The following is a 22324-nucleotide window of genomic DNA, read 5'->3' on the forward strand; positions in this document are numbered from 1 at the left end:
CATGAAGAGTTGGAAAATGACTAAATAAAACACGTGTACTTGCTTCTGGGTTCCATATTTTTTATGATGTACTTCTGTTTAAATGTGAAATATGTCAAAGTCATTTCTGTCTCTTAAATATGTTTCTAGGAAACGTTGCTCAGATGTGTTTACTGGTTTTTAGCTTAAGATACTATTTTTTCATTCATTTCCCCAGTTTTGGTGATTGAGGCATGCCGGAGGTCAGGCAACTTGTCCAAAGTTGTGTTGACACAGTGGTTTGGCTAGAAGAAGATATAGGAATTTCTTGGTTTCTTGCCATGGGCAGTATGCTTAACCCCTATGGGTTTTATTCCAGAGCCTATTCTTCTAGAATGCCAAAGATCTGACAACTTAATCAGTTAATCTTAGACTCACAGAATTCATGCAGGGAAATGTTGAAGGCTCCTATAATTCAGAACCTCTTTACTATGGGCAAAGCTGTGCTTCAATTACTTCAAACCAAAGGATGTTGATCTTATTCTGAAACATTTCTGAAAGGCAATTTTCTTACCTGTTCCATTTATTCTAAGCAGCTAATATGCTGGGCCCAGAGTCTGAAGATCTGAGTTCAAATGTGGTCTCAGGCATATTGTCTGATGTGTGATCTTAAACAAATCTGCCTCAAATTCTTCATTTGTAAAGTGGAAATAATAAGAGCACCAATCTTCCAAGGTTGTTGTAAAGATCAAATGAGATTATATTTTTATACTATCTGCCTCATAGTAAGCACTTAAATGCTTATTCCCTTCTGCTCTCTTCTGTTTTTCTATCACTATTAGCTCTCACAATCCTTATAATTTAATCACCCTTCCTAAGATCTAATTCCCACTTATAGCCACATTTCTCCTCTTTTCCTCCATTTGATAAGCTATTCTCTATTTTAAAACGCCTCCATAAGTTTGGCAATATTATTGAGTCATGTTTCAGCTTTCTCTTTTTCCAATGAAAAAGTTCCAATTCTTTTCTGTTTTCTTCATCATTATCATTTTTCAATCTTGCTAATCCTATTAGGCATTTTACTCTGGACCCTCTCCATCAAATAAAAAAAAATCTGTATTCACATTTTATAAACTACAAAGCACAACACGAGTATAAATTTTCCTTATTAACATACAAATTTTCTTTTTAAAAATAACATTTTATTTTTCCCCAATTATATATTAAAACAATTTTTAACATTTGCAATTTTTTTAAGTTTTAAGTTTCAGATTCTATTCTTTCCTCATTCCTTCCCCACCTCTCTAAGACAGCAAACAATCTGATATAGGTTATACACATCAAATCATGGAAAATATTTCTATATTATTCATTTGGTACAAGAAGATTTGAACAACAACAACAGAAAGTGAAAATAGTATGCTTCACTCTCTATATAGATAATATCATTCTTCCTCTGAAAGCAGATCTCATGTTACATCATGGAGTCCTTTGGGATCATCTTAGATCTTTGAATTGCTGAGAAAAGCTAAGTCATTTACATTAGATCATCATATGATATTGCTGTTATTTTTTTTTTCTGGTTCTGTTCAATTCACTTTGCATCAGTTCATGTAAGTCTTTCCAGGTTTTTCTGAAAACATCCTGTTTGTCATTTCTTATAGCACAATAATATTGCATCACAATCATATTCCACAGCTTATTCAGTCATTGCTTAAATCATGGACATCCCCTAAAATTTTCAATTCCCACCACAAAAAAGGAGATGCTATAAATATTTTTTATTCAAATATATCCTTTTCCAGTAACGGCACTGCTGGGTTAAAGGACCTGCACAGTTTTATAGCCCTTAGGGCATAGTTCCAAATTGTTTTCAGGAATGGTTGGATTATTTCACAATTTCACTGGCAATGTATCAATGTCCCAGTTTTCCCATATCCCCAGAAAGATATCATTATCTTTTCCTGTCATCTTAGTCAATCTTAGTCAGTCTGAGAGGTGTGAGGTGGTACCTCAGAGTTGTTTTAATTTGCATTTCTAGAGTCAATAATGATTTAGAGCATTTTTTATATTATAGATAGCTTTGACTTCTTTGTATGAAAACTGCTTATCCCTATCCTTTGATCATTTATCATTTGGGGAATGACTTCTAGTCTTATAACTTTGACTCAATTTTCTACATATTTGATAAATAAGGCTTTATCAGAGATACTTGTTGCAAAAAAATTTCCCATTTTCTGTTTTCCTATTAATTTTGGTTGCATTACTTTTGTTTGTGCAAAGTCTTTTATATTTTATATAATCAAAATTATGTTTTACATTTTGTAATGCTCTTTATATCATGTTTGTTATGACATACATATATGTATATAGTCATAAATTCTTCCCTTATCCATAGATCCAACAGGTAAACTATTCCATGCTTTCCTAATTTATTTATGGCAGCACCCTTTATGTGTAAATTATGTACCCATTTTGACCCAGATTCTCTTTAGTTGTTACATCTTAGAAAATACAAAGCATTTTAGAGATATGTGGATAGTGAGTGCTAAGTAGAGTTGGGAATAAGAACATAGCAAGGTGATACAGTAACTGTCTTCAAGTATTTGAAGGGCTTTTATGTGGAAAAGAAGTAGGACTTGTCCTGGTTGTTCCCAGGAAGCATAATTACTGCAATGGGTGAAACTGGAAGAGACACAGATATGGTTGCCGTAAGGAAGACATTAAAGTGATAGACCCTAAACCTGTGATTTCATTGGTGTCTGGTGTGATGTCATTGGGGGTGTTTCCTCACTCTTGAGTAAATAAAACTTCCTTAACCAATTTCCTCTGCAGATCATGGTCATATAGAGATACCTAGAACATTGCATTAAGTGACTTGCCCAGGATCATGTAGCCGAACATGTGTCAGAGGAGAAACTTGAACCCTGAAAGTCAGTCTGACTCTGAGGCCAGATCTTCAACTACTATTGTTGCTTCTGGTGTATGAACTTCCTTATAATTAGAGTGGTCTAAAAGTGGAATGGGCTGCCATTTAAGGTAGTAGACTTTCCTGCATGAAAGTGTTCAAGTGGAAAATGGGACAAAAACTTGCTGGAGCATGTTGTAGATTGGATGTGCCCTGAGATCTCTTTCAGGCTTCTTAATTATGAGGGATACCGTCCCAGGATTATCATCAAAGAATGTTCCATCCCAGATAGTAGACCCAGATATGTACTCACAACTGGCACTGAGCTTAGAAGCCAACATCTTAGAACTCTCAGGATATTCACACACATGAATAAGTAGTATATGTAAGTAGTATATGTTCTTATGTGGGCATCAAGTTTTAGCAGCGTGTTTTACACTGTTTCTATATAAGAAATATTTCCTTTTAAAATTTTTATTGCTAATTTTTTTACATTATCTACATTTCCCAATATATCCATTCTTCTCTGTTTCCAAAGAACCCTTTCATTTGTAACAAAGAAGAAAAAACAAGAGTCATTCAAAGAAATAATAAGTAAAGATTATACTCAATGTTCTGTACTCCTAGTCATTCCACAAAAAAGGGAAAGAGCTGCATTTTCATATCACCAGAATATAAGCTCCTTGAGAGTAGGTATAATTCACTTCTTTATATAATCAGTGTCTGGCACAAAGATTATTTGTTCTTTGTTTTTGAAGAGGACCATAACATCAGGGAGATGATGCCATGAATGCAGGTGAGTTAGTTTTAAGTAAGGGAAGGTTATGCTAGGTCACTTACTTTATTTTTATCCCCTAGAGCCAGCTGGATCCAGTGGAGATGGCCTTGGATGAAATGGGAGACCTTGACTTTTTTAAGCCTAATTGACTCGAGTGAATGTAAATAATAATAATTTCTGTTTTGGCCAGAAACTCTAAAGTTCTTCCTTTCCCAGATTTTTTTCCACTAGGTGAAAAAGGAGATTCTTAGTCATTGAATGGGTGTGACCTCAATCAAACTGGGAGCCATTGAAGACTAGCTTACAAAGGACTAGATTCTCACTGCATCCAGAGCCATCTCCAGTAGTCTCGGGCATTGCACTCAGATGACTCCAGAGAAGAAAGTGAGGCTGGTGACTTTGCACAGCCCTCCCTTACTTAAATCCAATTCACTTGCACATCATGGAGTTACCTCCCTGATGCCATGGTCTTCTTGAACAAAGGACAAACAAGCAGCCTGACACGGAGTAGTTGATTAATAAATGCTTGTTGATTGATCTGTTCTCTCTTAGTTGTTATAATTACATAATTTTGTTTTGATTTGCTGTTATTTTTTACATGGTTGTAATTACTGTGTACAATGTTCCCCTTGTTTGGCTTACTCCACTTTTAATTAATTAATGTAAGTTCCCCATCTTCTCTGTATCCTTAATATTGATCCTTACTTATTACATTCATATACCTATGATTTATTATGCCATCTCATAATTGATGAGCCTTCACTTTGTTTGGAGATCTTTACTTCTACAGAGAGTTCTACTCTAAATATTTTGATTTATGGATGATATCTTAGTCTCCTAAAAATTCTTGGCCATCTGCAGTTGGAATTTCTACTCTTGTGTCTTCTATGAATCATCTGTGTTTTGCTACTTGAATGAAATGCATTAGTGATTTTAAGCCTACCCTTCCAGAATAAATCATTATCACTTTTTCAGTGCATAGTTTGAGCCAGAATGGAAGAAAAAGCAGCCTTGTTATCAGAAATCCACCAAATGTCTCTACTTTTTTCTTCTCTCAAGTACATCTCTTCTGAATGATGAACATTCTACAATCCTTTCCACTTAGGTGTTGACAGTGATGAAGATTATGGGCGTGGAGATCTTGGGCGACTGAAGAAACAAAAGGATCACCACAATCCTCATTTGATTTTGATGATGATTCCTCCACATCGCCTTGACAGTCCAGGCCAGGGAGGCCAAAGGAAGAAACGGGCTCTTGATACCAACTACTGCTTCCGGTAATCCTCAATCTACATGGGAAATTCCCCTTGTCAAACAACATCAAGTTAGGTGAAGGCAGATTCCTTTGAAGGGATCAGTAAGGAAAAGGAAGAAACACATCTGAGAGCAGCAAACAGAGAGCTAGCCTCAGACTCAGAAAGGCTTGGTTTCAAGTCCTATTTCAGACAAATACTGTCTGAGTGGGCATATCTACCATAGGCAACTCCCTAAGACTCTGAGTTACAGAAAAGTTGCTGATCTCTATTGTCAGAAGAGGGGATTACCACAAAATAGTCCCCTAAACCAGTCAAATCACAGGTCCAGCCACAAAATGAGAGAGAGAGAGAAGAGAGAGAGAGCGAGAGAGAGAGAGAGAGAGAGAGAGAGAGAGAAAGAGAGAGAGAGAGACAGATAGAGAGATAGACAGAGACAGACAGAAAGACAGAGAGACAGAGACAGAGAGAGAGACAGAGAGAAACAGAGAGAGAGAGAGAGAGACAGAGAGAAACAGAGAGAGAGAGAGAGAGAGAGAGAGAGAGAGAGAGAGAGAAACAGAGAGAGAGAGAGAAAAAAGAGAGAGAGAAACAGAGAAAGAGAGAGACAGAGACAGAGACAGAGACAGAGAGACAGAGAGAGAAGGAGAGAGAGAGAGAGAGACAGAGACAGACAGAGAGACAGAGAGACAGAGACAGAGAGACAGAGACAGAGACAAAGAGAGAGGAAGGAAAAAAGGGATGATAATTATATGCAGCATGGATTAGTTTTCTTTCCAGAATTTTCATGTCATGATGAGCATTTGAAGCAAAGTTCAGTAACATTTTTGTCTTTAAAAACAAGTTCTGAGATGCCTGTGAAGGATTCCAGAGAGAGCTCCAGAAAAAATTAGTTATAGGGCTGTTTTATATTTGTAAAAGATCGTGAGCCAAAGAGTTCAATCTCACCTAATACTAAGGAAATCTTTGAACTACATTTCACTTTATTTATTTTAAAGTGGGATTTTTTTTTATAGTTCTTTCCTAGTCATTATGGCTCAAGGACATACCATTGACCAGCCCACATGTTCTGGAGTTTAAGGTTTTTTAGATATGAAGGAACTTCCAGAGTGGAAACTCTCTTTATCAGTGCAGATAGGCAACTTGTCTAGAACATGTGGTCTTCAACAGCTATTTGGGACACTGGATTAAAGTGACTTTCCCCATGGTTGCACAGATAGTATTTGTTATGTCTTGCTGATTCCATACCTAAATTTCATATCATGCTCTCTCTCTCTCTTCAAGGGACTCACTAGAAGAAATGTTGGGCAATAGCACTTGACTAGAGGGACAGTGGATTCAGCCTAAATATCCATTTCCCATATTACACAAACTAAGCAATTTCTGGGGGTGCTATTTGAAGTCTGCCAATAGGGCCAAACTCAGAAAGACCATCTGCTCATAATGCCTAGTACTTAATCTGCCAAGAAACTTTTCTGTTTGTATAATCTTTTACCTGTAGCTAGGCTGTGCAGATTGGGCACCTTTACAGACTGATCTTTTTAGAACCTTCTTTATCTACCAAGTGGGCAAGTGCTGGCCCTGGAGTCAGGAACACTCATCTTCCTGAGTTCAAATCTGACCTCAGACTTTACTAGCTGTGTGACTGGACAAGTCATGTAACCCACTTTGCCTCAGTTTCCTCATCTGTAAAATGAGCTGGAGAAGGAAATGGCGAATCCCTCTAGTATCTCTACCAAGAAAACTCCAATCGGGACATAAACTGAAAGACAAGTGAACTGAACATATCTATCAACTGGATCTTTGGGACTCTAGTTGACTACTTAAGGAGGAGTCTTCCTAGTTACTCATTTAACACATTTAAGTCTTAACCAGTAGAAACTTTTCTAATGATTATCAGCTTAGAATTTTCAAGCTTAATTCTCTTTAGTGAAATTCCTTTTATTTGAAGCATCTTTTTGAATTTTTATATGTGAATGTTTTATTTCAGGAATTTGGAGGAGAATTGCTGTGTGCGTCCTCTCTACATTGATTTCCGACAGGATCTGGGCTGGAAGTGGGTCCATGAGCCTAAGGGCTACTATGCCAACTTCTGCTCAGGTCCTTGCCCATACCTCCGAAGTGCAGATACAACCCACAGCACGGTACAGGAAATGTTTCCTATTCTATAGGTTCTCAAGAGTTAACTACATTTCAAGCACATATCTTTGGTTCTGATGATCTGAGTCAGGGTCTTGGCAAAAAAAGACTTTCTGGTTAGACTCTTCCTAATCACATTTGACTTCCTCATATTCTCTCCAGGGTTTCAATCACAAAAGATAGAGTGTTTTATTCCTGCTTTATTTAAAACTTTCATGGCAAGGAGATTAAATGACTGTCATATTTTTACCCCAGATGATAGGATTGTAGGATCATAACTGAAAGCCAGCTCAGGGCCATCTAGTTCAGTTCCTCATTCACAAGGCCTATGACACACAGGGTCACACAGGGTCACTAGGCAGCAAGCTTTAGTGATGTAACAGAGACTCAATATAATTACTTGGCACAGAATTTTGAGGTGAAAAGCTCTCTAAGAAAAATAATAATTGGGATTCTATTGCCTTGAAGACAGTAATCAGAACAGTTTTAAGGGAGGGCAATTTGAAACCTAGAGATGAAACTGGCTAGAGAGACTGAGGAGAGAGTGCTACCTTGACGTTTGCCTGCCAATCTTTTTTCCAAGTAAGAGAGAGGGGAAAATGTGCAGAAATTTATGGAAAATGGCTGTCCATTTCCACGTGTCTCTTCATTTTGACACTCACAAACTAAAGGACCACAGGTAATGTTTTAAGTCAGGGATTGTTAGTATTTGCCTTACGGAAATCTTCAACAATTCTGCTAAAGCCTATGGATACCTTTTAGAATAACATTTTTAAATGTATACGATAAGTGACATTCAGTGATATTAAAATAAAGATGCCATTTTCCCCATCTTTGTTCAGGATCCCCTGAAAGGGGTAAAGCCCAGATTAAGAATCCCTGATTTAATGTGATGTCTTGGAACCAAGGGAGTTTAGACTTCATCTAGTTCAACTCCCTCTTTTTATAGAAGAGAAAACTGTGCAAGAGCTAACAAAACCTCTGAAGAACTATTCTCTTAAAAATGAAATCTACCTTATTTAGACAATGTAAAATCTTGATAGGATAGTACTCAGATAATTCTGGTGAATTGACAACTCTTAAACAGAGCTAACTCTGATGGCTTCTCCTGTTGTGGATAAGCACTAGTTGCTCATTCATTCAGACGTGTTCAAAAGGAAAAGGAGTAAAAATCCTTTAAGCAGCACACATGGCTACTTGTTCTGCCACAGAGAGAATCCACAGTACAGAAGTCATCTGGGCTAAGGCCTAGGGCTTGACTGGAACTTGACTTCCTCATACTTACGAAACCATCTCTCTTCATAGGTGCTGGGACTATATAATACTCTGAATCCTGAAGCGTCTGCTTCCCCTTGTTGTGTGCCCCAAGATCTGGAGCCTCTGACCATCCTGTATTATGTTGGGAGGACCCCCAAAGTGGAGCAGCTCTCCAACATGGTGGTGAAGTCTTGTAAGTGCAGCTGAAATGCTACCAGCCCTATCTGCGACCGAGAGGGAAAGAGAGAGAGAGAAAATAAAATCCAACACAACTGCTACTGCTGAACTACTCCTAGGGAAACAAAAGAACCAACTTCACCTAGAGACTGGGAGACCACAACCTTCAGTCCTGGACCAATTGCTGAGACCGAGGCTCCCTTTTGGAATATTTTCTCTTTCTCACTAGCTCTGACAATGATTGTGGTGGGGAAAAAAAGTGTGGGTTTGGCTAAGGGAAAACCAGTGTCTCCAAAATACGTGGATTTTTCTGTGATGCTCTTTGTGTATGGTAGGGAGAGAGAGGAATTTGGCAAATTAAGGAATTTTGCTATGTTACAGTTGAGGAATAATATGGGGAAAGGGAAAGAAAGTGTAGAAAATGTCTGAGAGGGAATGATATTTTTGATCTGAGTTGAGGTTGACTCAAATGCCTGTTGCTGCCTATCTGTCCTTGGGAATTTGGATTTCATTTTCTTGAAATCACACAAGGCAAACCTTTTCCTATATGTAGATCATCAAGAAGGGGAAATTCCCAGAACTGTACTCTTACTGCCTGGGATCAGGGTCAGAATTGCTACTTTTGCAAACTGTCCCTTCTACATACATCACTTGGCATTCTTGGGCCAATATTGGGATATAACCCAACTAAGAGAATCCCTGAGCAAACAGTCGAGTCCTGTGGGTATGTTGAGCTCAGGAGCAGAGGGCTGGCTGACTGCATCATAACTAAACATAAACTCTGTGTTTGCTCTTTGGGCAGTTCCTCTCACTCTCTTCCTCAATCCATTCCCCTTTGGAGTTTTGCTAGATACCTTCCAGGTCAAGACGGTCATATGAACTTCAGATCCATTCAGCCAAGGGGTGCCAGAGGCTCTCCATCCTGGCTGCCAAGGACCTGGTGTTCATTGGTGGATCCTGGAAGCAGGTACTGTGGCATATGAAGTATTTGGGGGAAATCTCATGTGTCTCTTATACATTGATTGACTTGGCCCCTGACTCACATGGGCTGAGGTTTTTAAAAACACACTCACACACACACAAACACACCCATTCTCAAAACCTTTGTATAAATAAATATTGGGGAGGGGGGGGAACTTGAATCATTTCATCTTCTAGAAAATAACTCATGGAACATTAAAAACTTTGTTCCTAGGTATTATCTTTATGTACTAGAGACTCTCTTATACCTATTCCCACTTCTACCACTCAAAGTAAACTGGAACCCGGAACAGAGGATCTTAAAACTCTAATAACATTGCTTTAGCATGAATGCACTGGGATTATACCGCCTCTGAAATAGGCATTTTGTATTGTAATGCCTGCTTCCACAATGGTGCTCCAAAGTATATACACTCTTACTACCAATGAGGAATTCTCTCAGAGACAGAGAATGTCAGTTGGTCAGACTGCATTAAACAGATGAAAATCTATCCCCTAAAAGGGAAAGATAGATACAAACATATTCACCTATATATGAACACTTGCATATAAGGATATGCTACAATATATTCAATCACTACTCCAACATTTCTACAAAGTCACCACAAGATCAATTCAAACATCTATGACAGATGGCCTAAAAAGGCAGTTATTGTGGTATCCTGAACACAGACTGGAAATGACTAGCCAGGAATATCTTTTAAAAAAAAAAAGTGCCTATTGACAGTGTCTCTAGAGCTAGAGACAAAGGAATGCTCATTGCTTTAAATCTCTATGTTGAAGGCCTCTGGAAGCTAGAGAAGTTTAGAATTCTATTGGTATTGATTCTCAAATGCCTACCGGGTGTCATGAAAGCAGGAAGGAGCGAGCCTTTCTCTCTTCCTGGAAATGATTTCCTTTGCATCACTGAGATCACCTTACCCAGTGGTAAAGCAAAAACATAAACATCAAATGCTAACATTTATAAATTCTCTCTTAATAGAAGACATAAAGAGTTTAGGGTTTGGATGTTTGTTTTGTTTTTTGATTGGGTTTTTTTGTTTGTTTGTTTGTTTTGGGTTTTTATTTTAATAATCCTTTCTGGGGGTTCTCATTTGCTGAGCTGCCATGGGAATCTTTAGTTGCTATTCTCATATTTCTGCTTTGGCCATGGCCAGACTGCACACGGTTTCCTCAACATGATGCTGTATCAAGGAATATCAGGGGACTGCATTTCATTTAGTACTTTAATTTCCCAACATCTCAACCTGCCTTCTAACAACAGGTGGTCATTTACCTCCTTTTGCGAAGGATACTTAGAGGGGACAGGGCAGGTAGCTTGTCCTTTGTGGACCTTAGAACTGAATGCTGTTTTTCCTGATAACCAGTTTGGGACTTCACCCACTACCTCTCATTCTGGTTGGCTTTGAGAACACACAGTCAGAGATCAGTAAGAGTTAAGGAAAAATGAGGGTCTTCCAGCCATTCGCTTGCCCCTTATCACTTCCTCCCACTCTCCACATATCTCCTCCCCTAGGAAGCCTTCCTTTTATTTAATCCAGCCAGGATTAATCTTCCCAGAAACACTGAAATAGCTTACTTGGGTCATCTCCTGTAAGCATAGGTAAAGCTTCATATGGGAACCATGTTGTACTTCTTGTCATACCCCAAAGAAAGCAGACAACAGTGTGATTCCAAAGATATTTTTTATGGAAGAAGTCTTCTCTTGCCTTAATCACCACATCAAATATGGGAAGGGATCTGGTTGCCAGGATTACAACTACATACTCTATTTACAGGGACTATAAAAACGTGAATAATTGACTCTCCATTTTCCTACATACATGTTATTTATGGGAGTCCGGGGATAAAGAGGAGCACCAGAAGCATTACCACAGCCATGGAAGTGGGCAGGAGGGAGGACTGCATGTACTATTTAGCTTCTTATTGTGAGCTGCCCAGTGCCAATACATTTACTTGAAAGCACTTGAATAAGTGAAAAGGTAAGATGTGGAATCTCCTATCAGCATCTGCAAAGTCAGGAAGAACACTATATATTCTACTGACTGATTATTTTCTGAAGAATTTCTGAACAGTCCCATTAATCTACAACCCTTTATTGTGAGTAAATGGCCTAAATCTCCATTCACAAATACCATTATAGCAGATTCCAGATAACCCCTTTATTCACAAACTTTCATTTCAAAGGAAATGGCAGAACTCTATTTTGTCCCCCAACTTAATTTACAGTTGAATGGAAAAAAAAAAAAAAAAAAAAAACAAAATAGATGTCCCTCAAGCCAGTATCCTGGGCACCAGTAACATTTAGAATATACTCCTGCTCCCTTCACTATAACAATAGATCTTGTCACTCTAAGTGATTTTTTTTTTAACAGAGGCAAAAAGAAAAAAATGCACCAAACCCTTTGTTTTCATTCATTAAAAAGATTTTTCAAAAGCTGCTCACAGTTAATCAAGTCTCTTTTCTTTGTCTTTGTTGGAGGTGATTTTCATTTTTGAGTTTCCAACTCTGGTCTGTAACACCTCGTTCTGTAGCCCTGCACTTTGGAGCCTCCTTCATTTGGCCAGGTGGCCCACTGGCTGTCACCACGATCAGGAAACACCTTAAAGCTCCCCTTACAGTACAGCAGATTTAGGGATGATGACACTGTTGCTCAAAGTCACAGAGAATACAAAAACTCCCCAAATGGCTTGAGTCTAAAAGCCTAAGCACACTGTATTTTAGGGCCTCCTTCAGGAGAGTGCTGACAAAGAAGCAGGGGAAAGTGAGGAAGTAAGAAAGCAGAGAGTTAGTATGAGAAACTTATTAGATCCACTCAGTGGCTGTTTTGCATTGTTCTAATGGATTGTTTATGTAAACAATGTAGTGTGAGGGAAAAATTAACGTGCAATTCAAGAACAGCATCTAGCTCCCTCAGTCATCTGTCATGGCTTGACAGGGAGACATTCGTGCATTTGTGAAGCCCTCCCACACCTCCTCCTATCCCATGTTCCCTGGCTCATAAGCTACCATTGAGGGTATGACCACGGCTACATTCTGTCTGAACAAAACCTAAAATCAAAATATACCAAAGTAATGCACACTTCTAAAATTAAAATTTTTAAATGTCCAGCAATTAACTAAAATAAAAAGTTGGTCACATTTCCATTTCACTTGAAAATGAATATTGATTAGAGGGAAATTAGTTAAGTGGAAAAAATAAAACAAAAATAGAATTACTTTATCAATATTAAAAATCAGTAATTCTAAAATGCTGCTTCACCTTGGGGTTCATGTGGTCAACACACTAGCCTTTCTCCAATTACTGTTTAACATGTTCTGTGTGCCTTTTCTCCCTTTGCCCTTAATACCCTTCTTAAAGGGATTATAAATGTGTTCATAATGATGTTTGTTCTCTAGGGTTATATAAGACAGGAGCTTGATAATGATTCTAAAAGAAGCGGAAGCAAAATACAAATAGCCAAAGAGCTTCTGTTTTATATCATCTCTGCCTGTTAGCACAAGAGGGAGAAAGGCCTAGGTATGTAAGGGGGAAGGAAGAAGATAAAAAGGGAAGGGGAAAAGGTACATTTGTGGCTCTGTCAGAGAGAATCAGTTGAACTGAATACTGTCAAGTTCCACCAAAACCCAGCTCATCTTTTCTTCAGTTGTCCCAGGCTAGGATCTGTAGACTGGGAGGGAGAAATCTGCTACCACCTTGGTCTGGGGATGATGACGCAAATGGGAACAAAAATGGACTCCTTCTAGCTACAATGGCTGTTCCATCTTTATCTTTCAACCCAGTGGTGTGGAACGGTTTCTTCCTCCATGTCAGTGATTCATCACAGGTTGTAAGCAGGAGCTGAAATGACAAAAACTCAAAGTGGAAGCAACTGCACTACTAGAGAAATAGATTTGTTTTCTGCAACACTTCATCCATCCAGTAAAATAAGGGAATGAGATATACGTATGTAGATTTTCTGAATAATTGATCATGCTCCTTGAGGCTTTTTAAAGTATGTTAAACTGTTCAATGCTTTCTTAGAGGACATCAAACATACTTTAATGTTTTCTGGATAACTCGGTCCTCAGAATAAGCATTTACTATATATATATATATATATATATATATATATATATATAGCATACTATTATATATGAAATTGTATGTTATACAATTTTGCATTTGCTTTTTCTTTCGTTTTCTTTTTTTTAGTTTTTGTTTCTTCCCTCAGTGACTGACTGATGGCTTCATCTCCCCTGCTGTCAATGTGCTTGTCTTTTAAGACTACTCCCTGATCCTCCTCCCACTATTAATAATCTGTTGTGGGTTAGAAAAAAGAGGACCAAATTTATAAATGGCATTCTTTCTATCAAGACTACCAGAATCCAGGTACCCAACTTTGCAACCTTTATAGTATTCATACTGAAGCAGTCATCAAGTCTTGTCAATTCTCAAACTTCCACAAAAACAAACAAACAAAAAAAAAACCCTCAAAACCTCATCCCCTTGCTTCTCCTTACTCAGCCACTATCTTGGTTCAAATCTTCATCACCTCTCAGCTAGACCATTGTAACTAGAGTTTCTGCTTCCAATATCTCCCTTCAATGATCCATCCATCAGAATGCTGTCAAATGAATATTTCCAATAATGGCCTGAACATGTCACTTCTCTAATGAAAAACTGAAGTGGTTTCCTATTATCTCTTAGATAAAATAAAATTCCCTCTGCCTGGCAATTGAAGTGCTCTACAAACTGGTTCCCACTTACTTTTCTAAGCTTGCTTCATATTATTCCTCTTAATCAATTCCATATTAGTATTCCAGACTTCTATCTATTCTTATTATTTGTTTCAGTTATGGCTGATTCTTCATGACCCCATTTGGGATTTTCTTGGCAAAGATACTGAAGTGGTTTGCCATTTCCTTCTCTATCTTATCTGTCTGCCCCCCTTCCGCGACCCCCCCCCCCGGAGACAATTGGGGTTAAGTGACTTGCCCAGGGTCACATAACTATAAGTGTCTGAGGGCAGATTTGAACTCAGGTTTTCCTGACTGGCTTTCTATCCCCTGTGCCACCCTAGCTAATCCAATATCTATTCCTAGGTTATGCATTTTTCTCTCCCATCTATTTCCATGCCTTGCCCTGGGCTATCTTATATACCTGGAATATATCCCCTTTTATCTCTAACTCCTAGAATCCATAGGTTGCTTTAAAACTCAGACTACAGGCTATCTCCTACATGGAGTCTATTCTGATTTTTTTCCTTGTTAGTATGATCTCCTTCATTAAAAAATAACTTTTTAAATAATAATTTTTCTATGTCCATGTTCTGTCTTTAATTTCTTTCTTTGTATTCCCATTGCCTTGTTTACTGCCTCACACAGAGTAGGGACATAACAGGCATTTATCAAACTGAACAAGAAGAGCTTATGGGCTACATGTTGTGATTTAATAAGAGGTCCAAGTCTATACATGGAGAGTTCTGTCAAAACTTAAAATTACCATTAAAAAACATTTTACTGTGTCCTGGGAAGACTACAAAGAGAAAGGGGTGCACCCATTGTATACATAAGCAAGTCTTAGATCGAATACTCCAGGTAGAGAAGGTCATAAGCAGAAGCATGAAGCCAGAAGGACAGTTGGAAGAGATCTCCGAGATAATTTAATCCAATCTACTCCTTTTGCAGATAAAGAGAAAGTGAAGTTTGGGAGAGACTAGATGATTTCCCCAAAGTCACACAGGTAGTAACTAGTAGCAGTGCCAGGACTCACATTCTTTACTAGTGTCTTCAGAGAGCTACGGACAAGGCATGACTGTGAAAGGAATGCAGGTAGGCCCTTCTTAGATGTTCTAACTGTGATAGGGTGAGATCGCAGAGCTGGCATCCGATATATGGCTACTGATGCCCCCCCCCTTTGGCTTCCTGGCCATAATCTCAGTAAAATTTTCCCCTTTAAGAGTTATAAAAACTAGCATTTGATGAAAATCTTTTCTTTCTTCCCTGAATATCCCAACTGGGAGCTATCTCATCCCTCCTCTGAGGATCTTCTGAGACTGACTGTTTATGACACTCATTTACTGTATTATTTATAGACTTAAATTATCGTTTTATATCTTAGCTTTCATGTATGTATGTCTTGTTGATTCTATTTCCACAATGTCCCTCATATCTATTCCCGCCTCTTCACTGCTAACTACCTCCAATTCAGTGCCTCAACACTTCTTATGTAATTGTCTCCTGTCTTCTTTACTTCTTTAAAGCTGCCAAAATAATATTAAAGCAGAGGTTTGATTATGTTACTCCCTTACTTGAGAATGTTCAGTGCCTCCCTGTTGCCACTAGGAGAAAATATAAATTCCCTGAGCTACCTTTAAAGCTCTCAACAAGATGGTTCCAAGGGGCAACTAGGTGATACAGTGGGAAGAGCACTGGCCCTCTGAGGTCAGATCCTCAATTCAAATTCAGCCTCAGACACTTAATAGCTTTGTGACTAGAAAGTCACTTAACTCTGACTCAAAATATATATATATATCACATTAAAATGTATGTGTATGTGTTTCCCTCCTAACTTTTTCAGACTTTTTTCCCCCATACTACTCCCTTTCATATATTCTGTATCAATCACTTGGATTACTTGCTTTTTTCCAAAACTTGTCATTTCTTTCCTTAAGCCATACCCTTGAATAGTAGTAACTCATACCTGAAATGTACACCCTCCTCACTTCTACTTTTTTAGATCCTTAAATTTCTTTCAAGACTCATCTCAAGTGTCTTCTCCTAAAAAACAAAACAAAACAAAACAAAACCCTAAACTTTTCCTGATCCTTGCCATAAGTGCTTTCCTCAAATAATCTCCTATTTATTTATTTGTTTACATGTATTTCTGAACAGCATTACATTCCTTAAGGACAGGGACTATTTGTCATTTTTGTCTTTGTATTCTTTGTACCTACTATGGTGACTTGTACCACAAGAAATTTTTGTTGGATTGAATTGAATTGCATCTTTTACAATAAAATTGTTAAGGGCAGGGGAAACATGATTCTTATTTTTTGTGCATTCTCCACAGTGGCCTAAAACAATACTATTCACATGATAGGTATTTTATAAATAACTGTTGATAGAGATGTGAAATGATTAATAATAATGTTGCCTCAAGAACAATAAAATAGTTTAGGATTTTAAAATGCTTTCTAAAAACCAACTAGTCCCTCTAAGGCAAAAAGGAATTGAGTATTACAATCCTCCTGGCAAGTTTAAGACACATTTTCTAGTTAAGTATTCCAACCACTAGTCATCTGTCCCAAGAAGAGAGATCATCTTGCTTCATGTCTTTCTGCAACTTGGCCTGTGACTATCAGCTCAAAAAAGATCCAGATTTGGTAACAATCTTTTCAGTTAGTTTGTTTCACATTTCAAGAAGTATTAGAAAATAAACACTTAAAAACCAATGAAGTTTGTGTTTGATGTCAGAAGATGATCATGTAATAACATTTTAAATTGGAAATAAATTAATTCAAAGAGAAATATTATTTTAAAAATTCAGTTTAAGCAAGGATAACTCAAATGATATCTGTACTTAAGGCTCTTCCAAATGCCCAGGGCTTGTGATATGCTGGTTTGAAAAGAGATAGAGTAAATGAATCAACTTTATTTATATCATAAGTGAGTGACAATAGCAAAAAAGGGACAGCTGGGGAATGGAGTCCAACCTGTTGCCCTGTCACCTTTCTGGGAATGGCTCCAAAACATTGGATTGAACAGCACAGGCGCAAGAGCGTCAGATCCATTTCATGAAACCCTGCCTGGTGACACTCAGGCGCCAAGCACAGCTGCAAGGGGTATTGTTCAGTGCAAAGAAGTCGGTGAGTAACTATGAAATGTGGCCATGGTGGGGAGGAGAAAGGAGCACACAGTCATGTCAGTACCACAGAACTAATTCCAATATAACCCCTAAAAATTTTTCTTAACCCCCCCCCCCCACAACTTTTCTACTGTGAACTTGAAAAACCTTACAAAATAAAGAACCTAATGAACATTTCACTTTAAATAATTACACCACTTCAAATTATTTTTTAATCTTTGGAAATACACACACATATACATATATATTTTACAAAGTTTCAGTATGTACATACCATTTTAGGATCTGCCTTTACCCTTGGCACATCATTTCATATATACCTTCCCCTATATCAAGAAGAGGTTGAGGAATATAAATACAGTGAGTGAATAGGAAAAGGAAAAGAGAGTTGCAAAGGTGACAAAATAGGGAGCATTTAGAGAACGAACAAGGATCGTGTTAATCAAGAGAAGAGGTTCAGAGGATGAGGAGTGTTTGGTATCAAATGCTATGTACGGGGGTCAAAGTGTACGAACGAACCAGGGTTGTGGAAATCAAGAGAAGAGGTTTAGAGGATGAGGAGTGTTTGGTATCAAATGCTATGTACAGGGGTCAAAGTGTTCCTAAAAGGCTTTTTTTTAAGTTCAATAATACTTTATATTTGTTTAGCACTTTAAAGATATATTTGTTATTAGCAATCTTTAAAATAAATTTCTGATTTCATAGAGCCTGTGGACTTATGCAATTAGAAGGGATCGCAGAAGGACCTAGCATAACCTCTACCAAAACCAATAATACTGCTTAAAACTTTCCTAATAAAGAGTAATCTGATCACCACTGGAGGATCTTCATAATAAATTCTTGAATCTTTTGAGGTAGCCTATTCCATTAAAAAATACTTTTTATTGATAAATTTTGTTTTTCTTTATTCATGTCAATCTAACATATTTTAATACAATCTCACCCCACAATGATAAAAGAAAAAGCTGTAATAGTGACTGACAGTACATGCAACTTTATATTTTAGTAATTTCCTGCTAATTAAAAGAAAGGATAATACATATTTTAAAAGTTAGCATCCATGTTTTGTTACCTATATTTTGTTCATATTTAAATTTCTTTTTATTGATACAACTGTAATTACTGTGTTCTTGTGGTTCTGCTTTGTCCATCCTGAATCACTGCACTGACCCAATTTGTGTATTACACAAAATCTTTCCATATATCTTTGAATTCTTCATTTTGTATATTTCTTATGACACAGTAATGGTACTTTGTACAATACCTTGCACATACTAAGTATTAATAAATGCTTGTTAATAAAATTTCAGCTATGTATCACAACATGTTGATACAGTTTCTACCACTTCTCACACATACCCTTTTTTTTAATATTACAAATATGCTTTAGATAAATATCAGTGTACAGATAGAAATTCATTTTAGATGCTAATAATTCCTTATGCCATAAATTCAAAAGTAGGGTCACTGAGACAAAAGAATATGAGTTTAGGATTTTTGCATATGCTTTCTTGCATTTGTTTACAAATTCTTTGGGTCCTGGAACATTATCGGTTTTTGGTTAAATTCCATGGGAACTTGAATGATATGTATATATTTTAAGTTTTTGATTCTGAAATCTCCATGAGACTATCAAATCTAGTTCCTCCAAAATGTTTATGCCTATAATTTCCTTCTTATTTGTCTGTTTTATGGTCTTTGTCAAGACCTGAAAAAGAAACATTACAATTACTTATAGTTGGTGTCTTATAAAGATTTAAAAAAAATTTTTTTAGTAATCCTGTTCTTCATTATTATGCTATTTGGTACATATATAATGTTTGATATTGCTTGATTATTCATAGTGTCTTTAATCATGCTAGAGTTTCCCTGCTTGTATTTCTTGTTACCTCATCTAAAATCATTATTGCAACTCTTGTTTTTTCTGTATTCATCTAAAGCACAATAGATTTATTCCTGATCTTTACCCTGAAGCTATATAAATTCCTAAGCTAAAGATGGTTCCTTTTCCATCTCTAAATTATTTTTGGTTCTGCATAAGACAGTCTCCTTCTCAGACACTTATAATGATATTTTCTATCATATTTTCTAAATTGTCAATTTTCAAATTTATCTTCTTGAATTCTTCCTTTACTTATCTTATTTCTAATTATATAATGCTAAGTACTGTACAAATATGAAGTCTACATTTGTATTTCTTACTGTGATACTAAACAATTTCAGAAAATTTTGTATTATTTCCAGTTTATCTTCCAGAGTAGTGGTTGCTGTTTCTGTCAGCTCTTCTGTGAGGTTCCCTCCTTAAAAGTTTTATCTTTAATCTTTTGTGTTTTTCTTTTCTTTATTGCATTTGTTATTGTTTTCATTTAGGGAGTTGGGATTAATCACAAATACACAGTCTGATAACTTGTTGAAAGTCAGTCAGTTAACCAGTCCATTCCATTTTGGAACATCATTAAATTTTGGAACATCAGTTTTTAACTTATATTTAGTCAAAATGCTTCTTCCATTTGACTTTCAAATTATCCCTAATGCTCCATACTTTGGAATCATACAGAGGTATATTTCTTCCATATAACAACCTGACCAGTTGTTTTGTTTTTCATATCCATATCCCTGATTTCACCTACTGATTTTCATACAGATTCCTTGGCAATCCATTCTTACCTTGGTTCCCTTTGTTAGGATGAGCTCTGGCCTGTAAATAAATATATCTTCTAAATGATCCCAAACCAAGCAAGATATTGTTGGAGCAAAGTGAGGTATCACAATTTAAATCACTGATTAAACTAATAGGTTCCAAAATCAACATCAAGTCAAATTATCTACATATGGAGGAAAGTGTCATTCTTTATTACATGTCCCTAAATTCTAGGTATCAGTAATTAAGCTAGCTTAAATTTAAAGTTTTCTATTCCCCCAAACAAACAGCACTTATACAACTGAATCTGATGGAAACACACTCCCTTTTTGATGACCTATTACTTCCTCTGGAATGTGCTTGAGGCAACTAGATGGCACAATGGATAGAATACCAGCTCTAGTGTCTGGAAGACTGGAGTTCAAATATGACCTCTGACACTTAACACTTATTAGCTAAGTCTTACTAAGCAAGTCACTTAACCCCAATTGCCTTGCAAAAAAACTCCCCCCCCCCAAAAAAGTGCTAATTTGCCTTTCCAGGTGTATGAAAATGGTAGCATAGTCTTTTAAGTTTTGCATAATTTCAGCTTTATCACTCTTTAAACATATCTGATATAAAAAGAAGGCTTCTCTGAACAGCAGATATTAATAGTCCCACTTGTGATGACCACATATTTTAAAATCAGCCGGAGTCAGGAATTCAGGTTAGGGGAAAATCGTCAATCTTTATTCTCAGTGAAGAAAGATCGGAGCTGGAAGAGAATGGGCAATAGCAATGTGTGTGGCTGAGTCAAGAAGCTAGCTAGACCAGCAGCCACACAACCAGCAGCTAGGAGCATAGAACCCAGGCCCAATCTCTCCCAGCCTCTCTTCCTGTCTCTCTGCCTCCACCCACCAAAATCGTCATTTCCTATACAACACATCAGGACTTGCACAGAGAGTGGGCGGGGGCCATTCTTTATCCAAGCATGTATATTAATAGAGTATAGTCCAATTACTATTTAGCCTCACGGGCTTGGGACTTCAGTGCATCAACTCAAGCTTCAGCCCATTACACCCACTGTTATCTAAAGTACTGAATTGCATTATTTCTTAAAATCTCCAACCAAAGTAAAACAGAAATTGGTTGAATTGAAAACAAAATATAGTGACTCAAAAACTAGTGATAATTTCCTTATAGTGTATCTTGCTACTATTCTTTCTTCCTAGTTCATTCCCACTGTCTCATCCTATAGACTTGCTCTGCTTTTTTTGCCTAAATTATAATGCCGGAGAAACTAAGGCAAGATAGAGATTAGAGAGTTTTCAATATTTTATTTGGATTTCTGAGAGGTACAGATTTTCTGGGACCAAAAGATCCATTTTGGTCGCAGGGCTGATGTTTCAAAGCATTCAGCAGCAACAGCAGCATCTAATGTGAGATTCCAATGAAATATATATGGCTCTGAGTGATCAGGGGAGCTAGGCAGAGGGTGGAGTCTGAGCATTGGTAAACCATGGGAATTTCCAAGGACAGACCATCAATCGGGTTCTGACAAGGTGAGGGTAGGACCATAAATTCTTGATAACTTAGGAGGACTTAGGAGCCAGGATGTCTGAACTTCCCCTTATCTTGAGATTATACATTTACAATTTATAATTTCAGTGTAGTCAATCCTAAATTATATCAGCCCTAATGGTCAGGAGGTTGGGGGGGGGGGGTTGGCAACCAGGGGGATTGAGGCAGAACAATTCAAGGAACTGAAGCAAAACAATTTAGGAAAACTGGAGCAGGACAATTTAGGGAAATTATGGCACAACAAAATGACTACTCTAACTTTAGCATAACAGGAACCAAACTGGTCTTGGTGCTTCCTCTCTCTAATTCCTTCCTGAGCCACACTACCAAATTTATCAAAATTCTACTTTGAAATGTCAATGCATTGATAAAAAATAAGAACAATCAAACAAACATTCAATGACTTTCTATCGTATTCAAGACAAAGTTCAAACTCATTAGCTTGGCATTCAAGGTTTATGTCACATAGTTTTTATTATGTTTATATTTCTAGCCATTTTATTCTATTTACTGTTCTTCAAAATAGTTTTACCCATTTTTTTTTTTTTTTGCCTCCATTTCTTAGTTTATGCTATTCCCCCAAATGGGTCCCAAAGTTTAATCTAATCCATGGTTCAAGGTCCAGCTCAGGCTTCACCTCCTCTGAGGACATTAACCACAAGTGATCTTGCTTTCCTTTAAAATCTTATAGTACTTTTAAAAAAAGGATTTTGTTTTAATCAGTCAAGGTCTGCCTTCTAATGTACCCATCCCAAACTGAGGACACAATAAGAACAAAATTTATAACATATATAAATCTTTTCTAAGTATATTAAAAGCAAA

At 37.2% G+C, this 22324-nt stretch overlaps 2 protein-coding genes across 9 annotated transcripts in view; one reads left to right on the top strand and one right to left on the bottom strand.

The window, feature by feature from the left end:
* Positions 1-11710, top strand: part of TGFB3 (transforming growth factor beta 3) — a 43081-nt gene extending 31371 nt beyond the window's left edge. Inside the window, exons 5-7 of the mRNA XM_031952498.1 lie at positions 4750-4921; positions 6888-7041; positions 8342-11710. Coding sequence (XP_031808358.1) covers positions 4750-4921; positions 6888-7041; positions 8342-8500 — 485 coding nt within the window. The 3' untranslated portion in view covers positions 8501-11710. The remainder of the gene's footprint in view (positions 1-4749; positions 4922-6887; positions 7042-8341) is intronic.
* Positions 11150-22324, bottom strand: part of TTLL5 (tubulin tyrosine ligase like 5) — a 374113-nt gene continuing 362938 nt past the window's right edge. For 2 of the 8 annotated variants that reach the window (XR_004231997.1, XR_004231998.1), the window contains 2 exons: positions 16138-16214; positions 13204-13293 (listed from right to left, as the gene is read on the bottom strand). Coding sequence is in view for 5 of the 8 variants with exons in the window: in XM_031952493.1 (XP_031808353.1) it covers positions 13096-13293 (198 nt within the window). In the remaining 3 variants the exon portion in view is untranslated. Of the gene's footprint in view, positions 13294-16031; positions 16215-22324 lie in introns of those variants that run through there. The other 6 variants (XM_031952489.1, XM_031952491.1, XM_031952493.1 and 3 more) reach the window with 5 other exon arrangements.

This window comes from Sarcophilus harrisii, chromosome 2, assembly GCF_902635505.1.
Source record: "Sarcophilus harrisii chromosome 2, mSarHar1.11, whole genome shotgun sequence".
NCBI lineage: Eukaryota > Metazoa > Chordata > Mammalia > Dasyuromorphia > Dasyuridae > Sarcophilus > Sarcophilus harrisii.